Genomic DNA, 27,213 nt, shown 5'->3' with positions numbered 1-27,213 from the left:
CTGTTTGCTACTCGTCTCTGTTGTTTGATTCCTTATTTTGATAAGTGAACCAAAGAGGGGAAAGCCCAAATATATTTGTGATTTTCTTCACCCTTTTGTGTATTTCTGTATTAATGTGTAAATTAGATCCTAAAAGCTTTTAAAACAAAGTTTAACCTTTGTTAACTTGTCATTCCTAAGGGGAGTCAATCCCTATAAACTCCAGTGTTAAGACTTCGCAGTCCAACTTCACAGCAGAAATAAACGTTTACAGCCTGATACATAAAACTGCTCCCCTCTCTCCACACTTGTGAACAAGAGGCCGAAATACTTACACTCCTACACTTGGGACAGTAACTTGTCCCTGACCCGAAGTGGGCTCTTTGCCATTTTCCATCTGAGGACCATGGCCTGACGGTGCTGATGGCCACGAACCACTCCAGTGTGAGCTGGAGGCCAGCACCTGAAGAAGCCATCAGAACAACATCATCTGTGAAAAGGAGGGGTGGGTGTGGCATCATGAGCAGCTGATCCACACAGCTGTTTTACATCAGCTAATCATGCTTCTATATATTTTCCCACAATCAGGTTTTACATGTAAAATGACAAAGGTCTGTTCTATTGTATATGAGCAGGATGCCAGGTTACGAAGGGAGCTGGAGAGCAGGACAGAACTGAAGGGTGCAGCTGGAAAGCTGCTAAGAAGAAACTGTTTAAAAATGAACTGTAAATAAACATTAATTTACCTTGTAACACTGTGTGCACCGGGTTATTTTTCATGAGTGATGCCAAAACCCAGTCATAGGATGACTGGCAAGAATGGTGGCAGAGCTAACCGCTGGATCAGGAGCAGGCGGTGGAGCACCACAGACAGCTCAACTGACTGCAGGACCAGGACCAGGCCAAACACCGGACAAAACCACTGGAGGTTCGGTGTCTCTTGCCAACACTGCTTCCCCTGGCCCCCGCAGTGACACTCCACCGGATGGACAAGGGATATGACCCCCAGCCTTCATGGAGGTCTTCCAAGCAACAGCAAAGGCGTACCAGTGGCCCGCACTGGAGTGGTCACTACAGCTGCTGCATTTGCTGTCCGGAGAGTTGAAAGTGCCAGTGGTGACCCTTCCTGCAACAGCAAGGGCCAACTTTTCAGATGTCCTCCAGGTAATACTGGAACAACTGGGGCTTGAACCAGAGGACCACTTCCTGCCACTTCCGGAGAGATAGAACGGTGCCAAAGGAATGACCATTCATCTATGCCATGTCGCCAGCCAGTAGCGGTTTTTGATACGGGCGGTTGCCCAGGCGGCATCGTGGTGGGAGAGAGGTGAAACGTCTTCAAGCAACTTAAAGAAGTCCAGACGCTTTTCTTTGCAAGCTCCTTTGATTAATTTTAATCTCCCCAATCCATTATAATGTTATGTTGGAATGTTGTTAAAGAGGGTCAAAAATGTTTCAACCCAGTTTGTTTTGCAGATTCTGTACAGCAGCTTTAATATAGGGAGGACAGTAAAAGTAAAATCAGGTTTTTTCTCTTTGTCAGTTTAACAGTTTCTGTTGTGCCTGTCACTGCTCCCTGTCTGTTTGCTTACCTGGTTCTTCCTGACCTTGTACTTTCTCCTCACGTTCCCTCTTTCCTCTCTCCCTCTTTGGACTGACAATCATACACAAGTAGATTGTATTCAATCAGATGAAAAATTACATTAATATGAAAAAAAAATACTATTAAGATCACTAATAAAAAGTCCTCTCTCAGTGTACTTTCAACCAAAAGGCAAATAACCAAACCACATGAACATCTAATAAAAGATAAACATTGAAACATTGATCCAACATTATTCCTGATTCACGGATCATTTGATTTTACACTTTTACCTGAATGTGGCTCCTTTTTTTGAAAAAACTTCCTCATATCCATTATGAACCTGGCTGTGTCTCTGTACACACACACACACACACACACACACACACACACACACACAACAGGAGTTATAAGGTTAATGGGCATTCAGTCAGTAAGTATCCATTTCTAACGGGACAGTGGTAACAACAGCAGGCTACGGACAATTCTAAGTTTTAGATTTTAAATAGGCTGTATACATTTCAATGGGAGCAACAGGACGGTCAAATGTGGCTGATTTTACTACAGAGCAGGACGGATTGTAGGGTAGCAAACATCGACGGAAAAGTTTTCAACACTGCAGGTTAACTGGTGTAATGTATTTCAGCTAAAAGAAACATGGTCTGACTCCTACCTAACTATATAAAGAGTAACTGAAGGTTAAATGCAGCCAACATGTCCTGTTTTAAGCCAGACACTAACACCTCCGCTCTGCTGCGTCTCAGCCACCATCGCTCTGGCAGCAACGGCGCTGGAGCCAGAGTAGGGGAGAGGCGAGCTGGAACAAACCATTTTGGGGGAGGGGGGGGGGGTTGCTCTTTAAATCAATGGCTAAAATCGCCATTGATTTAAAGTCTCACACACAACCCGTCGAAAGGGCAGGAGGGCCGGCTGCTTCCAAATAGAGCACATTTCATTCATATTGTTGTAAATCCAAGCCCATCATGTATTCATGATTTGAATCCTGGGTTGTGTGAAATCCCAGAAATAAACGCTAGACAAAGTGAATCTGTGAACTAAGGTGTAGGTGTGTTAGGTCATGTTGTGGTGATCCTCGGGTTGGAGGATGGGTGTTCATACTGGAGTACAAAATTAAAACCAAGATGGACAAGAAAAGTTCAAAGCCATCAGGTGCTCAGTTTAGAAAAAGAGAAAAGAAGAGGAGGAGAAACGAGCAAAAGATGCAGGTAAGCAGATGTGTGATTGGATAATGGCAGGACATCCTGAACCAATCAGAATCAGAATACTTTATTAATCCCTAAGGAAATGATGTGGGTTACAGTTGCTCCAAGAAGAAATGGTAAAAATAGCAACAGTAACAGACTAAACTCCAAACAATACATTATGTTACAGATTTTAATATTAATTAGTCATTGTCAGTTGTTGATTTGTCCTGTTCTCATTGTGTGACACATTATGATGGCTGTTTGGTATCCGTTTGCATACAATGCATACTCTCTCTCTCTCCATATGTGTGTGTTGGTCTGTGTTTCCACAAGCCCCGCTGGTTTAGAGACTTATTCATCATGAAGAAAACAAGAGAGTCAGCGATCGATCGATTTACTTGCAAGGGAGGCCTCGTTGGTGTCTACAACAAAATGACCCCAAATCCAGCTTCCGACTGCTGCCTTTTATTGGGAACACAGTTCACACAAAACAATAGTACCTCCCCTCATAACCCCCCTCGGTTACAAAGACAAGGCACTGTATGTATGTATGTGTGTGTGTGTGTTATGTGAGAATGTGTGTGAGTGACCTCCTGCTGACCGAAAAGGTCATAAAAGCAGGAAGCAACGTGTGTTTCTCTGGTGAAATTCAGTATGGTTCCGACAGTTTTATGCTAATGTACAATTCTCAATATGTTTTGTGTGTGTGTGTGTGTGTGTGTGTGTGTGTGTGTGTGGGGGGGGGGGGGGGGGGGGGGGCACCATAGGGAGTGTTCGCCCAGGGCGCCAAACAGGCTAGGACCGCCATTGTCGCCAGCCCTCAACACCCTCCCTCGCTCTGAAAGGGATTCCGTCCTCGTCCAGCATCCAGCTGCCCTGGTGAGCCTACAGGAGGAACACATATCATATGTTTTGCAAATGTAAAGTGTCCAAAACTGTAAAACAAAAAACAAACACACGAAAAAACGTTTGAGCTGGCTGAAGGAGTGACAGATTGCCAAATTGCAAAACTCTTATCTGTGTCTCTATCAGGTAATGTTCATATGTTGATTCATGGTTTTCTTCAGTTTTTGATCTACTGCAGAATATCTTTAAGGTTTTCTGCTGTAAAAACAAAACCAGGCCAGGAAAAGCTCCTTCATGTTTTTCTGTTTTATCCTCAGTTACTTTGACACAAAAGCATCTGCAGTGATGCTCACACCTCACAAGCGTCTGCTTAGTTTAGATAGATAGTTTACACTGAGTTTTTAATTGCAGAGGAACAGTCAAATAATTTGGAACGAAATATCTTTAATTTACAAGGTTTACAGGGTTCTTTTAACAGCCCATATCCAAAATAAATGATCGTATTTATAATATTTCTGACTGAGTCAAAATTGAATTGAATCCAATCATGACCTTGTGAATCAGAATAGAATCAGTTGTAGAAATCAGTGACAATAACCAGCCCTGCTCACACACAGGCACGTGCAGAGGGGGGGGGGGGGGGGCTAGAGGGGCTTGAGCACCCGCCCCTTTAAACCTCTCTGCACAGCCCTGCTCACACACTTCTAGATCTGAAAGTCTACTTTTACTGTTTATATAAAGAAAGACAAAGTCCTGCCTGCTGCTCTACACGCATAATAAAAGCACAGTAACAGTGACGTTATTACTGACTCACACAGATTTCTTTAGTCGGAGAAGATTCATTCATGCACACGGACTAGCTGACGAACACCTGCCTTCCCTGACCGCTAGCTCGTTAGTTAACCAGCTAAAAACACAGTTAACTTAGCGAAACAGTGCGGAGGGGTTTCGGGTCCGTCTGTCGGTTATTTTCAGTTTATTGAATAACACCTCAGGCTGTCAGTGTGTAACAGTCTTGGAAAGGTTCATTATCACTAAAACATCATGCCAGTGTTACAGGATACTGTTTTCTTCACGGCTGACTCAGCGGAGGAGGATTTAAAAACGTACTTACGATCGGTGAGAATTAGCCCATGAAAATCTGATAAATGTTACAGTTTTATAAAGAAAAAAGCACATTTAGTGTTTTTTCCTGTAGTTATATATGTTTAAATGAATTAAACATAAAAATCTAGCGCCATGCCAGCTTCTAGCTTTGCTTGACAGTGTGTTAAGATAAGATAAGATAAGATAAGATAAGATAAGATAAGATAAGATAAGATAAGATAAGATAACCTTTATTAGTCCCACACGTGGGAAATTTGTTTTGTCACAGCAGGAAGTGGACAGTGCAAGAGTTATGAGGCAAAAATTAGAATACAATAAGAATAAATACAGTACACAACTGTACAGAATAGAATAAAATAAAATACTATATACAGTAGAATAAAATAAAATAAATATACAATAAGATAAAAATAGAATACAAATACAAATACTATATACAACTGAGTAAAAACAAACAAAGCGGATCACACGAACAAGCAGAAAACACAGAGAACTCTGAGGGCTGAGAACACAAAACGAAGCCGATCGAGCCGCAAACCATCTGCAAACCTGTGCGGTTATTACAGTAAACACAGCAGTCTTTCCTCTCTATGTCAAGAACAACAGAAGAGTCTCTAACGGCTGCAGCCATTTATTTCCTCTCCACACACGGCTCGTTCTCTGGACGTTGAGCACCGTGAAAACTATAAAATAAGAAAAAATTGATACCCGTACAGTCCTTTTGAACTATAACAAGGAGCAACAACAATGAGCTTAAGTTAATTCAGGTAAGTTCAAACAAGTAATTCTGAGATATACAGTCACAGATTAAATAAATGCACAGTTCGGTTAAATAAAATATAACAACAGATCACCTCTCATCACATACCTCAGTCCGCTTGCCAAGGGTGCAAACTCCGGGTGCTGCAGCTGCTAGCTTGCATGACACACATGTCTGGATGGACTTTGTTCAACTTATTCCTGCCGCACGACAGACTGCTCCACACACGTTACGGGGCATGCCTCTGAGCACATCTGTCCTTAGTGCGACTGCGCAAACAGTTCCGACAACCCCCGCAAGGATGATTTATGGTACAGAGTGTGGCTTTATAAACGGAGTTATTGTGAGTAACACGAATGTTAACAGAGGGAGAATTTCACTGAAGCACATCGATCAGCGCTGTCACCGCTTTCTGTCTTTAACAGTCTCGTTATTTTTATTTCCTTGTTATTTTTATTTACTTCCAAAACGTGACGATCACAGTGATCGACAGTCTGATATAACAGGGAGATTTGTTTGGTATTGTGTTGCGTCACTGTTTCACATAATAGCATTATCAAAATGTGGCAATGGCCAGTTTTATGGTAGTAAAAAGTAGACCCCCAAAGACAAATCTTGGGGAAGCCTTTATCTGAGGGGGAGGTTGTCGTCCCACCCGCTAACATGGAGGAGGCGGGGATTATGGGCTGTCCTGCAGCCAGACACCAGTGGGCGAGTCAGCGAGTAGGGTTGCCGAAATGTTTTCTTTACCTTTTTTATAATAAATATGTCGTCCCTTATTTAAAAACAGAATCTAGTCGTTGAGGTTTTATTTCCTTTTGAGATGAATAAAAAAGTTAAATTACATTGTTTTTTAACAGAGCCATTTGTAATGCAACTACTCAGCACCGCAATGGGGGCAATGTGGCAGCTGTGGAGATGGCGGCGACAAGAGGAGCCGGATTAACGTGAATCATGGCGGAGAAGAACCAGGACCAGCAGACCATAAACCTAGAGACCAGCGACGGAGGGCAGCCCTCCGAAGCTCCCAACGAGCTCCAGGTCAGCGTCCCGGATGTTTTTTACTCTACAACGGACCGTTTATCATCCGGTTTATTCTGGTTTTAGTTCGGTTTCGGAAAAAGAAAATAAAGACGGTTGGGCTTTTGGCGCCTCTGAAAAACAAACTAATAAGACGGGGCAACCCGTCCACGAGAGTACCCACGAGAGTACCGTGCTCCAGAAAGCTGTCGTCTGTCCTGCAGACAGCCGGGTTTGAGAGCTGCAGTCAGGCTTCTCTGAGGTTCAGGCTCATGTTAATAAACCATTGTTACTAACAGCCAGACACTGTAAACTTGTGGGGGTGTGCAGTGCTACAGGTTAAATAACCATCCAAACTACTGTTACCCGATGTTCACATATGGCCATGAGTATTATAGCTACATGTACACTTTGTGTTTCTGTTTGTTTCTATCGTCTTCGTTAATCTGACTGTTAAGGTGGATTTCTTCTGTTGTAGTGCCTTAGTTTTCTGTGTTTTTAAATGCCGAAGTTTAATAATTCACAGAAAGAATTAAAGCCACACATTAATTATAACATGTTAATAACCAGAAAATATCTTTAGACACCACATACACCAATAAAAACATGTTATTCCTGACTTTTACAGTACCAATAAAACAATAATAACCCACACATATATTTTAATAGTTAGTATATAAAATGACTAAACTGTTCACCCTATCTGTAAGGGAGAGGCCAGCTAGCCTTCAAAGGATTTGCACCAGAGAGAAACTGTACAGCTGCGATGAATGTGGATCACTATCTACTCAATCAGGTAACCTGAAGAAACACATCAAAATTCATACTGGAGAGAATCTGTTCACATACAGAAAATATGGGAATGCTTTTACTCTTTCAGGCTCCTTGAGTCGCCATCAGCAAATCCATATGGAGGAAAGGTCTTCCAGCTGTGACCAGTGTGGGTCTGTGTTTACTCAGTCAGGTAGCCTAAAGATACATATGTGTATTCACAGTGGAGAAGAACCATACAGCTCTAACCAATGTGGGAAACGTTTAACTGTGCCAAAAACCTTTAGAGTAGAAATGCAAATAAAGAGCTGACTGGAGAGAAACTCGACATGTGTCATGAATATAGAACTGCTTTGATGCTTTTATGTTCCCTTAGATGACCTCAGTCATCCTAGAAAACCTTTACTCAGAAAGGTACTCTGGTGTGCCACATGTTAGTTCAGGCTGGAAACAGACCACACTGGGGGAAAGAATGCAAAACACTTTCAGGAAAAGGTTGAATTTAGTGCACTGTGAAAACCTTCACGGCAGGGAATAAACTGACAGATGGTGCTGCAGCTGACCGAGACACTGAAGTCCAGACTTTAGTGTAGACCTTTAGAGTTAAAAATGTATTGTGCAAGTAGTCTATACATGTTAGAAAGGCTGTTGGGAAGTAACCTTTGACATCTGTGGGATTGAAACTGAGCAGATGAAATCAATCAGACTTGTGGAGCAAATGTTTTGTTCTAAACCTCTGAGATGATATATTGAATTGACAGTTTTCTGTGACTCAGATGAACAGATCAGTTGTTTAACATTCAGTGCTTTTGTGTTTTTGAGAAGCAAAAAAAGGTAAAATATTACAGCTATTAACTTGTTCCTTATGCTGTCTTGTTCACTTAAAAAGAAATGATTGAACTACTCCCCTCTGTCTGCAGGGGGCGAGCAGGGTGGAAAACTACTGATGGTATATAGTGTACCATACCTTCATGAGTATTATTTAAACTGTACTGTACTGCAAAAATAGTGTGTTGTTGTAAAAACGATGCAAAAAATGCAGTTAACAATAGAAGAGATATCATAATAATTCTTAAAGAAAGTCAATGTGTCACTGAGTACAGTTTCCTTCACCATGAAAAGGCACTCAGGAACTGGTGCAAACTGAGAGGAAGAACTCTGGCAAACACAAAGCCACAGCTAAATCAGAAGACAAGTTTCTAAAAGTCAACAACTTGTGTGATAGGCACAAGGCACAAGCAATGAACTGGTAAAGACTGGAAGAAGGTGTTATGAACTGATAAATCGAAATCTGAAATATTTTGTACATCACACAGTGGTTTTTCAATATGTGGCATCAAATGTCAGACATGTAGAACACGTGATGGGACTGTTGCTGAATCCAGGATCGGTGACTTATACAGAGTGCGAGGCGCCCTGAACTAAAATGGCTACCACAGCATTCTGCAGTGTTGTGCAGGACCCACTGGTTTGTGTCCAGTTGGTCCTTCTACAGAAAGATAATGACCTAAAAATTCAAGCTATGATAGTTCTAATTTAGAAAAAAAAAAAGAAGAAGATGAGCTCAAAAACATGGAGGTACCATCATAGAGTGGGCCCATCAAGTTGTTTTGGGATGAACTGGACAGAAGGTTAAAAAGCACCCAAAAAGCGCTACCCATTTATGGAAACGTTTGCAGCAGAATTGGGAAGAACCTTTTGAAGAACATCCCCAAAGTGGGATAAACGTTTCATCACTTATCCAAATGACTTCTTCAGTCTCAGCTGTCTACAGGTTTGACCAATCTTATAAACAGTACATTTGCACAATGACTGAAGCTAGCTGAATGAACAATGAAATGTTTCTGCCACTGAAAATGCTTTTTCCAGATGAAGAAATCAACCTTTTGGGATTTACCTACCCAGATGACTGATCATGCATCAAAACCTTTCGAAGAATATTTGGTTTCCACTGTAGAAAGAATGACACTAGTGTGTTCAGCTGTCATAGGTGTCAAATAGGTTACTATTTTGAGTCAAAAGTCTAGATTAAATTTTGATTACAAATGGATTCTGTGATTTTGTTTTTTAACCTCAGTTGTTTATTTGTTCTGTGCTTTCACTTCAAAATAAAAAAGAGACATTAAACTGCTTGGGTTTCAGTAAGACTCTGGAGGTGGTCTAAAGCTTTTGACCAGAGTGTGTATATATAGAGAAAATATATATACTTCTGAGTAATATGTAAACATCTGTTTTCAAAAGAAAGAAGCTGCTGATAAAAACCACAGTTTTCAAAAAATTGTAATCAATAAACTGTAATAACAATAACTGGGGGCGAAGGCGGGTGGTTGTGGGGGGGGATTAGGGTTTGGCTCCATTCCAAACTCATTTATGGTGGTTCATTATTCTATTGTGAGAGTATAAATTCAGTTACAATATGACGGTAATAGAAAAAGAACTTCTAAATTCGAAAATTTCAAGATTATAATGAAATTTCAGCAGCAGTGTCAGTCCAGCAGACTGCAGAGTTTTCTCCAACTGATACCAGTCCAGCAGACTGCTGGCTGCAGTCCAGCAGAGTACAGGGTACAGTTCAGCAGGCTACAGTCCAGTATCTTATAAGCCCTGCTGTAAACAAACACATTTTTAAGATATTCTCATTTTTAAAAATGGAAGACATATTTTGAGAAATATGAAAGGAAGATGAGCCGATGAGGTGGTGTAACACCTGATCTTTCTCTAGTTTTAACACCTGATGCACTGGGTGCATTTTTAGGTAAATAGTTTGATATAACTTTGCTGTTTGCAGTTTTTAACATATTTTTTTTCAAGATTACAGTTTATATTTGCATTTCAAGTTATAAAAATGATTTTTTTTAAACATGTATGTGGTTTTTACAGTAAAAAAAATACACTTTTTCTACTCAGATTGTATTTTTTTTTAGATTGTTTGTGTTAATGCAGCATGTCAATGAACAAATAACTGTAAATTTAGAGATTTGATGTTGTATGGAAAAGAAAGATACCAAACAAGGCAAGGCAAATAGTTTTTAAAGGTGAAATATAAAGGTAAAATCAAAAGTTGTCTGAAACAGCCAATTATAGCGTTATAGAGCAATGGACCAGCAACACAGCGAACATAAGAGAGCGATTTAAAATTTGCCTCTTCCATTCTAAGTTTCAAACCCCAAACCAATGAATTACAATCCAATTGGCTTTCCATACACAGCTGACATGTCAGACCTTCAGAGATGGTAGCAAAGTACAAATACTTTGTTCCTGTACACTGAAGTACCATGAACACAACGTATTACATTTTTGAAATTGTAGGGATTAGAAAGTACAGAAATTTGTTTAAAGTTGTAGGGGGGGGGGGGAGTAAAATTTTAAGTGGCAGGTATATCAGCAAGAACACAAACTGTTTGTGTGCAGTCTGTCACATTCTGCAAGCTGAAGGTAAACCTGCTATATTTCCCAGAATGAGAGGGAACGTCACTCAGAGATGGAAAAAGCAGAGGTGATATTTAGAGGTAAGGACTGCTTAGTGGGAACTGAAAACATTTACATTTAAAGCTTACATGCAATGTCTTCTTTTCTTAAAATCAGATTTTGTGTTTGTATATGATGATGATTCAGGGCATTGAAGATGATAACAGTGGGGATTATATTCTTAAACTTAGTTACAGCGCTTTCAGAAAGACATCTACTGTGATAAAATCTACTCTCCACTGCTGTGTAATCAATTATTGTAAATGTTATCAGGAAATGATCAGACAGGAAACACTGTTAAATGTTCAGTTTCTTTGCCATATGTTAAAACAAGATCTACACAGAAAATTCAAAAGTGTTAAATGTTTTGGTGTTAATAGTCTTCTTGCAAAAGTAGAGTTAATTTTACTCTAAGTAGAGTCACATTCTTTTAATGTAACTCTGAGGTGTAAAATGATAGTAGTTAAAATCGAGTGTTAAAAATGAGTGTTTCTATGTCAAATCTGGAGGTGTTACAATGGAAACATTAACTCTTGACCTCTTAACTCTGAACTCCTAGAGGGGCTATGACACCAACAGAGTAAATTCACAGACTCCGCCCCCAGCACGGCTCCAATCGAAGCTGAAGTGAAGCCGTTTCAGAACATTTTGCTCTACATATTTGAGTTGTTTGCCATGCTTGGTAAGTCATTTTTTTCAAAGGTTGTTTCAATTATTTCTATTAGCTTTTACTTCTGTGGCTCTTTGGAGTTGAGACAAAGCTGTGTGAAAGGCATTAGCCATGTTGCTCGGTGATAGCATAATATTCTGTTTTAGCTAGCTGAAAGGTATTGTTTGCGGGCAAATACCACAGCCTTGAAAAAAGCTTGCATGTGAATTTTCAGTCAAACTTTTGGTCAAATACACCTAAAACAATGTGTAGAATGTGAAATGTTGGTATAATGGTGCTACTTGAAGCCTGAAAACGATCGCCCATAAAAAAAAACGAGCGAGAGAGAGAGAGAGAGAGACAGCACAACAGGAAACACTTCTAGCCTTACAGAGTCAGCTAAGAAGGCACAGGGACCATGACAAGCAAACAAAAACTGTTGTGAGCCGCCTCCCTTATTTCGCCTTTGGACTTTTGGAGACTTGACCTGGCTTTCAAAAGATATTGCAAAAAAAAAAACCATCATGCAAACATCGTCAGGTCTGCCGTGGTATGTTTACAATGGGACTTCTGCTCCAGAACCTCTACGCACAGCGTCTGCAAATCGGGGCTTTACTTTCATCTTTACGCAGGACTGTAAGCTGCCATCTGTGAGGCGCGAGCGGTGTTTGTTTTTAACATAATTCACGGTGGAGAATAGCTGCTGACATAATGTGGATCTGAAGATCCATAATAGACCCTGTGCACAAGAAAATGCTAACTTCCTGGTTTGAGACCGGATGTGTCACGGTCCTGGGTCTCCTGACCCAGCGTTTTTAGTTCTTTGTGATTTTTGTATTATTGTACTTGTGTGTGATTTATTCTATGGCTTCTAGTTTTGATCCCTTGCCCTTCATGTCTCTCTGTGTCCCCTCTGTTCTGTGTAATTGTGTGTCTTTGCATGTTTGAGTTTCTTGTTTTCTGTCACTCTGCATTGTGCATTATGTTCTCATGGTTGGTTTTTTGTTACTCTCTCTAGTCTAGTCTCTTGTGTTCCCAGCTGAGTATTTCCCTGTGTATTTTGGTTCTTAGACCTCTGCCTTATGGTTTATGTCTCTGTATTTCTTAGTTGCTGTCTCCACTGTGTCAAGTTCGCGTCTCTGTGTGATACTTCCTGTTTTACTTTGATGGTCCGTGTCTCATGTGAATGCGTCCTGCTTTGCTTGTCTCGTCAGTCCTGATTTCTCCCAGCTGTGCCCTCCTTCTGTGTCTCATTCCCCTCGTTACTTCCCAGTGTATTTAAACCCTGTGTTTCTCTGAGTCAGTGTCGCGTCGTCCCTCATGCTGTGTGTGGATCTCCCTGTGTGTTCTTAGTTTATGGTTTCCCAGTTTAGTCTAGTTTTGTATGTTTGTTCTACCAGCAAATAAAGCTGTGTTTTGAGTTCACCTCCCCGAGTCTGTGAGTCCTGCATTTTGGGTCCAACTCCTGCCTGCCGCACAGCGATTCATGACAGGATGTGGGGTTATACATAGTGATGGGCAGATGAAGCCCCATGAAGCACTGGAGCTTTTCATCCAATTGGTTCACCCCAACGCGAAGCTTCATGAAGCTTCATTTGCTCTAGCAGGACACCTACTGGACGTAAAAATAATAGCTGGCATGAATTTGAAGAGTGTGGCATTTTGCACACAGCCTGTAAATGTCAACAACAAAAGGAGTGTGTAAAACATGTATATTGTAGTGATGGCAGTATACTGTGTATATTTATGCTGGCAGTATGGAAAATGATTATTTGCGGCAAAGTTCGAACCGCTTCATGAACCAGTCACGTGGTACAGCCGGGCAGCGAGGCTTCGGACGTCATCATTTTCAGCTCCTCCCATAAATGAAGCAAGCCTCGATACGCGCTTCGCGGAAACGCCCCCTCCATTACTCGACACACGCTCCGAAGCCTCGATACAGAACGTCCCATCACTAGTTATACATTTCCTGTAGCTTTACTTTGCGGTCAATCGCTACTGCGAAGATATCCTCCAAAATCATGTCCAAAACTCAAAAACTGAAAGATTGCATTACGTTACAAAGAGCATAAGGTGGGAACACTCACCACTGTTGTGTCATAAAAAATCTAATGATCAACTTTGACCTTTAAAGAGTTTAGATCGATCAGTTGTTTACATCACTCAACACAAGCAGAACGGCATCACTGCAGCAGAAGACACATCGTCCACATTCAGAAGCACATCTCTGTATAGTGACTGGTCTCATGATTTAAACAGGCAAATGTTCAGCATTCAAACTACAGGTGAACAATAGTCAAACCAGATGTTTCCCCATTATGTCGATATCAGCTAGTCAAGTACACAACTACACAGCATGTTAACAAACTGTGAAAAAAAAAAGCCACACAAAAAATGAACGATTGCTGGTAAGGGTTTCTATACATTAGTATTTACGAAGGGTATGTTGTGACTTACCTTCAAAATTACAGAGGTCCCTCGCTATAACGCAGTTCACCTTTCACCTCGCTGTTTCACAGATTTTTTTAGTGCAAGTTTGCATTTTTTTTTACATCACATTGTGTCCTGATCGCTGCAAACGATCTCCTCCGTGCCGTCTCCTGTACAGTACAGAATCGCTGCATCGATCGCTAGCAGTGTGACTCTGAAGTGCAGTGCTGTATGTCGACGATGTTGACGAAACATTTTGCACCGTCAAAAAAATAAAATTGGCAGCGGGATACATCAAAGAGAGGCCTGCTCAAAATGAGACCCTTGAGCGAAAGTTGGATCACATCGCAGAACGGATCACCGCAGTTGTGGGGTCTCACCAACACCACGGAACAGAAGTTTGATACCATCGTGGGGAGGCTCGCGGCTATCCAACGGGAGATTGAGAGACCAGTGTCGGACTGTTAAAGAACAGCTTTGAAATTCTCCTGAGCTGCTCGCAGAGAAGAAAAATCAACGACATCAACATATGGACACCACGGCGCCAGCTGCGGGTCCAAGGCTGGTGCTGAACAAAAACAATTCCCTGATAACGACTGTGTGATGACTATCCTTCCCATTCTGTGTAAGGCCACCCGGGTTGGCTTGCAGACTGTTTACTTAGCCTGATAGGGCGAAGGACACTGTCCCCGCTGAACTCTGGACACGCACACACATACATTTACACTGAAAAGCAAACACTTATCCCCCTCCCTTTCCAAACGCCTTCGATCCTTTTTTCCTGTGGGGGAAGATGGCGGGTCTGTGTGCCGCGCTGGAATGGTAGCGCTGTGCAGGATGACTGCTGTGTTTTCCTTCGCACTACTCCTCACCGCCTACCCAACCCCGTGGCTTGTCACGTGCTCCAATGTTGTACTGTGGACATTTATGTGCTCTCTGTGCAGAGGAGTTTTTTAGTTTCCTGTTCTCATGCTGTCCTCCCATAGGTGCCCAGCATGAGCAGAGGTCTCTTTTTTTCCTCTTGTACTTTCCCCATTGTTGTGTACTTTTTCAGTGTAACTGTACTAATAACTGTACAACAAAATACACAATACACAGTATAGAACTATATAAGAATGTATGAAGAAATATAAATAAATATATATATATATATATATATATATATATATATATATATATATATATACAAAATAACAGCAGCTGTACAAGTATTAGCTGGAAATGAGGAGTATAATGTCCAGTGTTGTGCAATCCACATTATGTCTTGTGCAGTGCAAATATGCTTAAAGTGATTTAAGTGATGAAGTGAAAACAATGTCCAGAATGTCCAGTGTGTGTAAGAACTGTATGTGTGGGTCAGTACTGTGTGGTGGTGTGATTGTGATTGAGAGACCGTATCGCCTGCGGGAAGAAGCTCCTCCTCAGTCTCTGTGTTGGTCTTCAGGGAGCGGAATCGCTTTCCTGACCTCAACAGAGAGAACAGATGGCTGAGGTCCTTCACGATCTTCCTGGCCTTGGCTGTGGTGTCATATCAATGTATGCTCTCGGTGTTTTCTGATATCAAACTGTGGTATGAGTACCACTGTTGGTAATCTTTGTAGTGATAGTCAAAAGATCTATCTTATAAAGTCCTTTTTTAAAATTTAGACTTGGTTTAAATCTGGCATAGAACCAGTTGAATATTTGTATATAATCCCTGCAGCTGTCAGACTCAATAGCAGGGGTCACCAGCCTTTCTTAAAATTGAGAACTAGATTAAAATTGTCAACAGTTTGATTCGTCTTTAGTTTTATAGTAACAATTCTATCTTGATATGGTATGTCTTATTACAGGTTAATTTTTCAAAAAAGGCCTTCCACTTTTAGCGAAATGGGCTAAAATCACCCCTGATTATCTCTTTAATAAAGTTCATGCGTTTATACAAAGGATACGCTGATTATTGAACAAAACCCCAACGATCGGATGTTAATCTGATTTATTTGCTCTCTGTCTTCCATAAACAGTGATTTTAAATCTAAACTACGAATCCTTTAGGCCAAGTCCATAACATGCAACTGTTTCAATTAGATTGATTGTCATTTTAACTGACTTTTTATTTTATTTGAATTTTATTGAATTTTATTTTTATTTTATTTGTATTCTTTCACTTATTGTTGCATGTGTGTTGTTGCTGCCTGTGTTTGAGTAATTTCTGTAACTGTGAGACATCTGCTGCTGCCTATCTTGGCCAGGTCTCCCTTGAAAAAGAGGTTTTTAATTTCAATGGGATCTTCCTGGTTAAAATAAAGGTTAATAAATAAATAAATAAATAAAACATGTTTTTAATGTTAGTTATAATTCAGAATTGGCGACTGAAACATGTAGGACATATGGGCAGACATCTCCAAAATCATCGAAGCACTTATGCAAAGAGGCTCTCTCTTGACAAACCAGCCAGATATGTGAAGATTAAACGAGTGAGAGGAGCCAAAAACACACATTTACAATCCATTTCACTTTTAAAAGTCTGTCACAAAGTACATCCACCCTGTTTGTGAGCCTGCATTACACTCCCAATGCTGTGGAACCTGAACAATAACCAGAACAAAGTCTGAAATAAAAAACTGCCAAACAGCTGCACCACTGAGTCACACTTTGTTTTCTGAGTTTCAGAAAAGGTTTCATTTCTGACCTGCAATATAACTCTGCGCTCTGATGTCACACTCACACATTTATAAGAGGAAGTTGAATGAAGCTCCGCCCCCCACATTACTCAAATGCAACAGACCAGGAAACAGGCTGTTTTTCTTCCCCCGTAAAGAGAGACGCACAGACGATCAGACTGAGCTCAGACCAAACTAGCAGCTTCCTCTGAGTGAGTCCAGCTACAGGAGAGAAAAGTGGAAAACTCCAACACTGCTGCTTCAAGCTGCTGACGCTCCACACACTGAATGTGAGTTTGAGCAAAAACACGACTCAAAGGAAGTTTCAGTGAAGGTGGTAGAGGAGGGAGGGGAGCCAGGACTGACTGTACTGCCTGTCTGCTGTTTTCAGCTTCACTCACAGACTCAATGGCTTCCAGATCAGAGGAGGATCTCTGCTGTCCGGTCTGTCAGGAGGTCTTCAGATATCCTGTTCTTCTGTCATGTAGCCACAGCTTCTGTGAACACTGTCTGAAGAGACGGTGGAGAGAGAGACCAACACACGAGTGTCCAGTTTGTAAGGAAATATCAGTGGATGATCCACCTTCAAACCTGGCTTTAAAGAACCTGTGTGAGTCGTTCTTACAGGAGAGAGATCAGAGAGCTTCAGAGGCTCTCTGCAGTCTGCACTCTGAGAAACTCAAACTCTTCTGTCTGGACCATCAGCAGCCAGTGTGTGTCATCTGCAGAGACTCAGAAAAACACACCAATCACAGATTCAGACCCATCGATGAAGCTGCACAACAACACAAGAAGGAACTTCAGGAAACTCTGGAGCCCTTAAAGAAGAAGTTAAAGGTTTGTGAGGAAGTTCAAGTGAAGTTTGATCAAACAGCAGAACACATTAAGGTCCAGGCCCGACACACAGAGAGGCAGATTAAGGAGCAGTTTAAGAAGCTTCACCAGTTTCTAGCAGAGGAAGAGGAGGCCAGGCTGGCTGCACTGAGGGAGGAAAAGGAGCAGAAGAGTGGGATGATGAAGGAGAAGATGGAGGCTCTGAGCAGAGAGATAGCAGCTCTTTCAGACACAGTCAGAGCCACAGAGGAGGAGCTGAGAGCTGAAGACGTCTCATTCCTGCACAACTACAAGGCTGCAGTGGAAAGAGTCCAGCGCTGCCCCCTGCTGGATGATCCACAGCTGCCCTCAGGAGCTCTGATAGACCAGGCCAAACACCTGGGCAACCTGACCTTCAACATCTGGAACAACATGAAGGACATGGTCTCCTACACTCCTCTCATTCTGGACCCAAACACTGCTCATCCACAACTCATCCTGTCTGAAGATCTGACCAGTGTGAGACGAGGAGGAGAGAAGCAGCAGCTTCCTGATAATCCAGAGAGATTTGATAATTACATCTCTGTCCTGGGCTCTGAGGGCTTTAACTCAGGGACTCACAGCTGGGATGTTGAAGTTCGAGACAATTTATTTTGGGACCTGGGCATGTTAGCAGAGTCTGTGCAGAGGAGGGGAGACATAGAGCCTGGATTATGGTCAATATGGTTCTATCAAGGTAAATACTCAGCATGCTCACCATCAGCAGAATCTGCTCTCTCAGTCCAGAAGAAGCTCCAGAGGATCAGAGTGAATCTGGACTGGAACAGAGGAAAGCTGTCGTTCTCTGATCCTGATACTAACACACACATACACACCTTCACACACACTTTCACTCACAGGATGTTTCCATACATTAACACTGGTGATGAAGTGAAGGTGTGTCCATTGAAGGTGTCAGTGTCAGTGCAGCAGATGAGTTGAGGATGATGATGTTTCTAATGTTGTTTCCTGTCAGTGAGTTGAAGCTGTTAAACTGCAGCTGTCCTCCTGCTGCCTCGTTGTTCCAAAGCTCTTTGTTTCTCTTTTAGTTTCACTGTTTCTTTCTGTTTCTGCTGTCCACCTTTTCACATGGAAAATCATTTCACTGTTTCTCACTGAATGACTCCCCAAACTAGATTTGAAATTCTATCAAGTTTCTAATCATTACAAGTGATTCATGTTTCTATTTGATGTGTAAATGGAGATGATTTAGTTTGCTGGGATATGGACTGACATGTGTTGAATGGGAGGAGCAGTTTGTTGTTGTCTTCTTGTCTGTTTATGACAACAATAAATATGTTGTTGAAACAATGATTCATGTTTAACTCCATATATGAAATGTTTCTGATCTTTGAATTATGTTTGATTAAAGACTTTCTTCATGACACAAATGAGATTTCAGTGTATTAATAGAACTAAATAAGCTCAGAGTTGAAAGGCTGGAGTATTATGTACGTGCTTCACTGTCAGGATCTTCAGGGGGATTCAAAGGGAAACATCAAACTGCTGTAATGAGATAAACTAGTTGGGCTGAACACACTTATCTGTAGTTTGTCTCCATCCAGGATCATCAGAATATAATGAACATGTGTGAAGAGCCACAAAATGCTGCTGCCCTCTCAGCATGATGAGCTCCAGCCTTTGTTAGCAGGACAACAGGAAACATGAGACAACTTTCAGAGACAGTAACCAACTGTGGCCACAAGATGGCAGCAGCTGATCTGAGATCCTTTATTGGACAGAAGGACTCTGCTCTGTGACGTCATCAGAGAGACGGCCTTCACTCTGATAGATCTGACGTCATGTCTGCACTGCGATGATGAAAGCTGATAAACACATTGTTATTGATCCATGAAATCACCTCTGTCCTCTCAAGTGTAGCTGTTTACAGAGCTGAAGAAGTCCTTCATCATCAAAACAGACAAACATGTATTTCCTGTATTAAGTGACGTCATCCTCACTCTGACCTCTTACATACATTCTGTTCAGTTTTCCTGCTGTAAGAAATAAACTGTGTGAAAATAGAAATGCAGGGAAACATCCATTAATCACAGCTGAGCCGTTTGTTTCTGACTCACATTCAATGAGGCTTCAGGTGTAAATACCTCAGAAGTGTTTGTGAGTTCAGTAGAAGCAGACCCAGTCGACCATCATGGCCTCCACAGCACTACACAATGCAACAGAAAGGCCTTCATCATCTGCTGAACCACCTCTGAACCACGACGCTCTCCCTGCATCTAAAAGCTGTTAGTCAGGATGAGATGCTGCTGTGATCGCTCACAATTTACCTGTGAGACCTTTGTAAATATTGTCTTTGTTTCTGGAGGAAACACCTTTAGTCTGTTTGTATTTGGAGTGCAGATCTGGGCGTCCATCACAGTATATACATGTGTATATAAGCACCACTGAACAACACAGGAAATCTTTCCTGCCTGTGGCCATCTCCCTGTACAACGCATCCACTTAACACACTGGTTACTGCTACAACTACACGCTTCTTTTCCAGCTATTTATTAATGAGTGACTTATGTATATATGTGTATATATTGTACTATTCTTAGTTAGCGTATTGTCTGTCTTGTCTTAATGTTGGTTTATGTTGGTTTATAATGGAGCACTGTAACAAAAAAATAATTTCCCCCAGGGATCAATAAAGTATTCTGATTCTGATTCTCATATATACACTCAACAAAAATATAAACGCAACACCTTTGTTACTGCTCCCATTCCCCATGGGATGGACGTAGAGACCTAAAATTCATTCCAGATACACAATATAACCATCCCTCCCAAACAGTGGTCACAAATCAGTCCAAATGTGTGGTAGTGGGCACATCTGCCATATTGAGATAATCCATCCCACCTCACAGGTGTGCCACATCAGGATGCTGATCTGACATCATGAGTAGTGCACAGGTGTACCTCAGACTGCCCACAACAAAAGGCCACCCTTTAGAGAGTGGTAAGTGGGACCCTTGTGTTCATCATAACGTGGCATATAGTAGGGTGGACCTTGACAACTGTTTCCCTCTTTTGTTGCAGGTTTGCACTATACTGCTGCTGTCTTGTCACATGCTGTTTTGTTTGTTATGTGATGCTTTTATAACGAACAGTACTTTGGGGTGTAATTGTTTTATGTAAATCTTTTATTTATGTGTGTAACGTTTTATGCTCTGTTTTATTGTTTTAGTGGAGGTGCGGCCGCTTGCTGAGGGGCTAGGCACGTGAGGTGGAATCCCCTTCCCGATGCATGCGAGTGTATGCACCGGGCATAGGTAGATTGCACCATTTAGAGTTTAGTGTGAGTGACAGTGAGGTCTGCAGTGAAGTTGCACAGGTGAGTAATTGGTGGCACCCTTGGGCACTCCTCCCTGTAGGTTGCCTCCTCAAGTGGCCGGCCTCCACTATTTTGTTTAGTTATTCTTTTAACATGTTGTGATTGTTTTTAGGGTAGCATCGTGGTAGGGAGTCTGGTCGTTTTGTTAATAAAGTGTTTTAATTATCTATTTTGCCGTCTCAACCCTGCTACCTTAGGTGCCTTTTTGATTTTACAATTCTATGTTTTTAGTAGTAGTTCTTAATAAACTTTGTAAAATTCATCTGTCTCACCTCTGCCGTTAATAACGAGTCTGTGGGCTTTGGTAGCCAGTGTGATACTTTGGCTAGAGAAATCTTTCCTGGGGTGTAACTCCCTCCCCCAGGTGGCGTTGTCAACATCTTAGTTACCGTCCCCGGTTATTCCTCATCGCGACACCACATTATGCTGTGGTGTTTGAATGGTTCTACGTGCTGAGAAGCAAAACAAATCCTGTTTGTCCCGTTTTCTAGAATGTAGTCCGTAAATCCGAGGTGTTTTGAACGCAGCAACTGTCAGTACTTACAGCTGGAGGAAAGCGGGGTGTTTCCCCGCATATACAAAACACAAGGAACAGGAGCCACAGTGAGGCGTGTGTGGGAGCTCTGCTTCATCCAGGGTTACCGGACTTTGTGGCTGCTGTGGTTTTTAAAGGAGGATGAAGATGCTGCTGTTTCTCCTCCTGAGCGGTAAGAAACTCTGAGCTCAGTTAAACTGTTTAATCTGCACTCAGTCACATCACAGCGCCATAAATTCACTCAGTGTCGGAAAACAGCGACCTCATGATGTTGACTTTACCTGTGAGAGTGTGAACGATGTCTGAGAGGGTCAGGACTAACAGACTGCGGGCTTTCAGGTGAAAGCTTGAGAGTTTCTACCATGGGGGAGGCTAACTATGTGCCAAAGTAGCTCAATGTGCCAGGAGTGCAGGGCTGATAAGCGTTAAGTCACATCAGAATATTAACAACTTTTGGAGAAAATGACATCAGGTCATTCTCAGATTATTACCGCCCACAGTTTAACCCTCTGGATTTGTTCAAAATCAATATCTGTTCGGCTTGTTTTTGGCCACAAACAGATTAGGTCTGTGACCGTTGTGATCCAAGATGGGGCCGATAAGAACGATCACGTTCTCATTGTGGGAGATTTTAAAATCCATGTCTGCTGTCCTGACAAACCTCTGGTGAAGGAGTTTTTAAGCCTTATTGACTCTTTTAATCTGGTCCCACACACGAATACAGACACACACTAAACCTGGTCTTGTCACACAGTCTGCCTGTGTGTAACGTGGAAATGTCTGACACTGCCTTTCCTGACCATATAATTGTATTATTTGATGCTGTGTTTTAACACACTACCGTTCAAACTACTGTTCGCCGCTGTCAGATCAGTAACTCTTCCACTGCCGCCCAGTTTTCCTCTGCTTTTAGCCTGTCTGACCCTGCTGATCTCACTCCCTTGGACACAGAGGACCTCAGCTCCTGGTTTGAATCTTCTTGCCTAGCTATCCTGGACTCTGAGGCACCATTAAAAACCAGTGTTAAGTACCAACACTTCACCGAGTTCTTTTGATTCCTCAGAGGCATCTGATGGAAGACAAAACACGGCTCAGTAGACCATTTAACTCTTTATTTCTCTTTCACATGACTTCCTGAAGGGAGATGCGTCCTGCATGACACGTTGCTGCAGATCTCAAAATAGTGGTGTGCCCCTGACAGTTTTATTACAGGGCGTCCCACTCTAGTCTAAACAACAGTGTCTCAGTAACTTTCCACTAGAGATGGTCCCTCTTATCTACTTTTTCCCAGGCAAGCGTGAGTGAGAGTCTGCAGCTTTCTACTCCCCAAGGACACATGGTCTCATGCCTTTATTTTTCAGGGCTGTATCCACTTAATACTACACTATATAACTTTATAACACCTATTAATAAAAAGCATAGCATTATTGAGGCACTGCAAATTAGCTAATCTCAACACCAGGCAGCCCAAGGCTAAAACCGAGCCTTGGTTTAACCTCCTAGAACCTGACATGTGGACATCACACTTTGGGTTGTCTAGACCAAAATAATAAATTTTGCTCTAAAGGGCCTGATATCCACTCACGAGGACATTTTACCGCCACTGTTCTATTGAAATTTAAAACGAATGTCCTCACATGTGGATATCAGGCCCCTGTAGAGCAAAATCAGGTAAAAAGATAATTCTTTGTTTTTACATTCATCAAGTCCCAATCAGCCCGAATAGCAAAGAGAAATTAAAAATGCATGACATGGAAGAGTTCGGGTCTTAGGAGGTTAATGACACCACTCGGGCTGTGAGGAGTAGTGTTGTAGAGCTGAACGCAGATGGAAGAGGGACAAACTGCAGGTGTCTCTTCAAATCTTAAAGGACTGCTGACGTATCAGGATATGGTCAAAGAGGCTAAAATAAAAAAACCTATCTAAGATCATTTCCTCCAACAGTAATAATCACGTGTGTTATTTAACTCCATTGACTTCGTTTTAAAGTGACTGTTTGGAGGCCTCTCATAAACTGTCTAATGATTTTATGTGTTTTTTCATTGAGGTTACAGCTACTCTCTCATTTCTTCCCCTGAGTCTGACCCCTCTGTCTATTTCCAATTGATGGATTTTTTTTTTTTTTTTTTAAATGAGAACAGTATCTTGGAGGTCTTCCAATCAGGTTTGAAAAACCTCTATAGCACTGAGTCAACACTCTTAAGGGTTTTTCATGATATCCTCCTTTCCTGTGATTCTGGTAATCATGTTGTTCTTGTCCTCCTTGACCTAACAGCTGCTTTTGACATTGTAGACCACAACATTTTACTGTCTCATTTACAACATCTTGCAGGCATTCGTGGTACTGCTTTGAATTGGTTTAGGTCTTAGAACTTTTAGTGTTAACTTTTTAGGGCATGAGTCCTTTTCTGACGCCCTTCAGTTTAGGACCTGCAGGACTCAATATTAGGGCCACTGCTTTTTTCATTATATTTACTAGAGATGGACCGATCCAATATTACGTATCGGTCCGATACTGACCTAAATTATTGGTACTGATTGGTACTGATACTGACGTAAATTACTGGATCGGGTATTGGAGAGAAATAAAAAAATTAATCCGATCCATTAAATATCAAAAAAGCACACACAAAACTTGTGACACGCTGTAACTCGGCTCATAACCGTAGCACGTCGGAGCAGTGTGCTCACGTGATAGAGCGGCTGTGGCGTGGAGACCTGTCGGTGGTCTGGTTCAGTATTTGGAGCCTCACTACCAACCCGGCATTTCATCTCCGAGAAAGTTATCCCAGAGAGAAGTAAAGCAAGTGTGTAAGTTCATCTCTGAATGTTTGTAAAGCATTCCTGCGTTAAGCTTAACAACCGATATATGGAGCGACTGCCTCTTTCCTCTCCCTCCCTCTCCTGCTGCTATTTCAATCATGAAACTGATCAATGATCAGCTGATTGGCTTTTCCGTCGCGAGTCCGTCTCTCTTGTTTGTTTATCGCCCACTTCGCGCCACAAAGAGGAAACCAGCAGCTGAACAACAGCAGCACGTTTAAGTGTGATAATCTGTGGTTAGAATTTATTTAATATTACTTTCTACACTAGGATCTTTTTCTACGTAGCTGACGGCTGGTAACTGTGCAGGGGCGGATCTAGCAAAGTTTAGCCAGGGGGGCCGATAGGGCATGAACAGGGAAAGGAGGGCACAAAGACATTTCTTTCTTATTCTCATTTAAAATATCAAGCTTTTAATAAAAAATTATCTGAATCTTACAACCAAAGTTTTAATCTGATGTAAAATGTAGAGATGGACCGATCCGATATTACGTATTGGTATCGGTCCGATACTGACCTAAATTACTGGATCGGATATCGGAGAAAAATAAAAAATGTAATCCGATCCATTAAATATCACGAAAGCACCTCACAAAACTTGCAACACGCCGTAACTCACCTCAGAACGTTAGCACGTCGGAGCAGTATGCATCACGTGATAGAGCGGCTGTGGCATGCGGGACCTGTCGGTGGTCTGGATAGCATTTGGAGCTTCGCTAGCAACCCGGCATTTCATCTCCAACAAAGTTATCCCCGAGAGAAGTAAAGCAAGTGTGTAAGTCCATCTCTGAATGTTTGTAAAGCATTCCTGCGTTAAGCTTAACAAACGATATATGGAGCGACTGCCTCTTCTTGCTGCTACTTCAATCATGAAACTGCTTAACGATCAGCTGATCGGCTTTTCTGTCGCGAGTCCGTGTCTCTTGTTTGCTTTTGGCCCACTTTGCACCAGAAAGAGGAAACCAGCGGCTGAACAACAGCAGCACGTGATTGTGTTTGGTCCTAGTGGACCTTGTGATCCCTCCACTATTGATTTGGGACCCCTGGCAGAGTATTTTAAAGCTGTTGTTACTAACTTGGGTTTTAAGATGGTCAGTGATTTTAAATTAACTCAAATTAGAACTACTGTCAAGTCCAGTTTTTATCATTTAAGGCCCTTGGCAAAGGTAAGACCTATGTTACTCCATGCTTTTATTTCGTCTCATTTAGATTACTGTAATGCTCTGTATTGTGGAGTTAGTCAGTCTCTTCTCTCTCGTCTGCAGCTGGTCCAAAATGCTGTTGCACGACTCTTAACCAGAACTCGTAAAAGAGAGCACATAACTCCCATCCTCGCTTCAGTCCATTGGCGGCCTGTATATCTTAGAGTTCATGTTTGTTTTTAAATGTTTAAAGGTCTTGCTCCGCCTTACCTCTCTGAGCTTCTTCATCCCTACTCACCCCCCAGGTTTCTCAGGTCAGCTGACCAGCTGCTCCTGTAGGTACCAAGCAGGTCCAAGACGAAGCTCAGAGGGGACAGGGCTTCTCTAATGCTGCTCATAATCTCTGGAACAATCTGCCCCAGCACATTAGAGAGGCCCCTTCATTGTCCACTTTTAAAATGTGTCTTAAAACCCATTTTTACTCCTTGGCTTATGACACTGTATGACCCTGGTTTTATTGTTTTAGCTCAATCTAATGTGCTGATTTTATTAAAATTTAATTCCAATCATTTTATTATTTTTTTCTTTTTATTCAATGTATCGTTTTTGGCATGTCAAGTGTACAGCACTTTGTTTTCAGCTGCTTGCTTGCTTTTTTTTTTTTTTTGCCAGTTTTACTGCAAGTTTTTAAACTAACATCAGTTCTTTTCACAAGTATAAAATAGTAATTACTTTTTACATTTTTAACCCTTAAAACACCAGTTTGTTTGTACAATGCACTTGTTGGAAGACGGCCTCAAAAATACCCATTTCCTATATTTGCAGTGCTACTGGATCTTGTATTGTTAGTAGTAGAGTCTGGGACATGTAATCGATTAACAACAACATCGATTATTATGCTTTTTTTGTTGTTGTTTTTTTTGTGCAGACAAAGAAAAGTCTTTATTGTACAGTGAGGTGAAGAGGCACTACAGCTTAGTTGTTCCCCCCTCCTTTGTCCTCCTGTTTCCCCTCCCTCTCCCCTCCAGAGAGGAGTTAAACAGTCTGATGGCGTGTGGGACAAAGGAGTTTTTAAGTCTGTTAGTTCTTGTCTTGGGGAGAAGCAACCTGTCACTGAACAGACTCTTCTGGTTGTTTATGGCCGTGTGCAGAGGATGCCCAGCATTGTCCATAATGTCCAGCAGTTTCTTTAATGTCCTTTTCTCTGCCACTGTCACCAGAGTGTCCAGCTTCATGCCGACCACAGAGCTAGCCCTCCTGACCAGTTTCTCCAGCCTGTGTGAGTCCTTCTTTGCTGTGCTGCTCCCCCAGCACACCACAGCATAGAAAAGTACTCCAGCAACCACCGACTGGTAAAACATCCTCAGGAGCTTCCTGCAGATGTTAAAAGACCTCAGCCTCCTGAGGAAGTACAGTCGGCTTTGGGCTTTTTTATACAGGTGCTCTGTGTTGCATGACCAGTCCAGTTTATTGTCCACCCACAGCCCGAGGTACTTGTACTTGTTGACCACCTCCACCTCCTCCCCCTCTATCTGAACCGGCAGTGGACCTTCTCTGGACCTCCCGAAGTCCACAACCAGTTCCTTAGTCTTTGAGGTGTTGAGTTGCAGGTGGTTTGTGTGACTCCATGCGACAAAGTTCCTCACCAGACTTCTGTACTCCTCTTCCTGATCATCCCAGATACACCCCATGATGGCCGTGTCATCTGCAAACTTCTGAATATGGCATAATTCAGAGTTGTAGCAGAAGTCAGAGGTGTACAGGGTGAAGAGAAGAGGGGACAGCACAGTTCCCTGTGGTGCTCCTGTGCTGCTCACCACTGTGTCAGACGTGATGTCCTTCAGCCTGACGTACTGTGGTCTGTCGGTGAGGTAGTCGGAGATCCAAGCCACCAGGCAGGGGTCCACCTCCATCCTGTTCAGTTTTTCCTGAAGCATACAGGGCCGGATGGTATTAAAGGCACTGGAAAAGTCAAGAAACAGGATCCTGACCGTGCCTTTTCCCCCATCCAGGTGTGAGTGGGCTCTGTGTAGGAGGTACAGGATAGCATCCTCCACTCCGACAC

At 42.1% G+C, this 27,213-nt stretch overlaps 1 protein-coding gene and 1 long non-coding RNA gene across 2 annotated transcripts; both read left to right on the top strand.

Moving 5' to 3' along the window:
• The first annotated feature begins 6,173 nt into the window (after positions 1-6,173).
• LOC308405569 lies at positions 6,174-9,418 on the top strand. The gene is made up of 3 exons (XR_013973360.1): positions 6,174-6,520; positions 7,210-7,295; positions 7,380-9,418. It is a non-coding gene; the product is annotated as an uncharacterized lncRNA (long non-coding RNA).
• A 7,022-nt stretch (positions 9,419-16,440) lies between these two features.
• On the top strand, positions 16,441-18,253 carry LOC308405235 (nuclear factor 7, ovary-like; the record flags this gene model as incomplete). Its single annotated transcript, XM_080895729.1, has 2 exons — positions 16,441-16,749; positions 16,851-18,253. The coding sequence occupies exon 2, from the start codon at positions 16,868-16,870 to the stop codon at positions 18,251-18,253; it is 1,386 nt and encodes a 461-aa protein (XP_080751855.1). The 5' UTR covers positions 16,441-16,749; positions 16,851-16,867.
• Positions 18,254-27,213: the final 8,960 nt, after the last annotated feature.

The sequence above is a fragment of the Rhamphochromis sp. 'chilingali' genome (genome assembly GCF_963969265.1).
Source record: "Rhamphochromis sp. 'chilingali' genome assembly, chromosome: 1".
NCBI classification, from domain to species: Eukaryota; Metazoa; Chordata; class Actinopteri; order Cichliformes; family Cichlidae; genus Rhamphochromis; species Rhamphochromis sp. 'chilingali'.
This window is presented reverse-complemented; position numbering and strand designations above follow the sequence as displayed.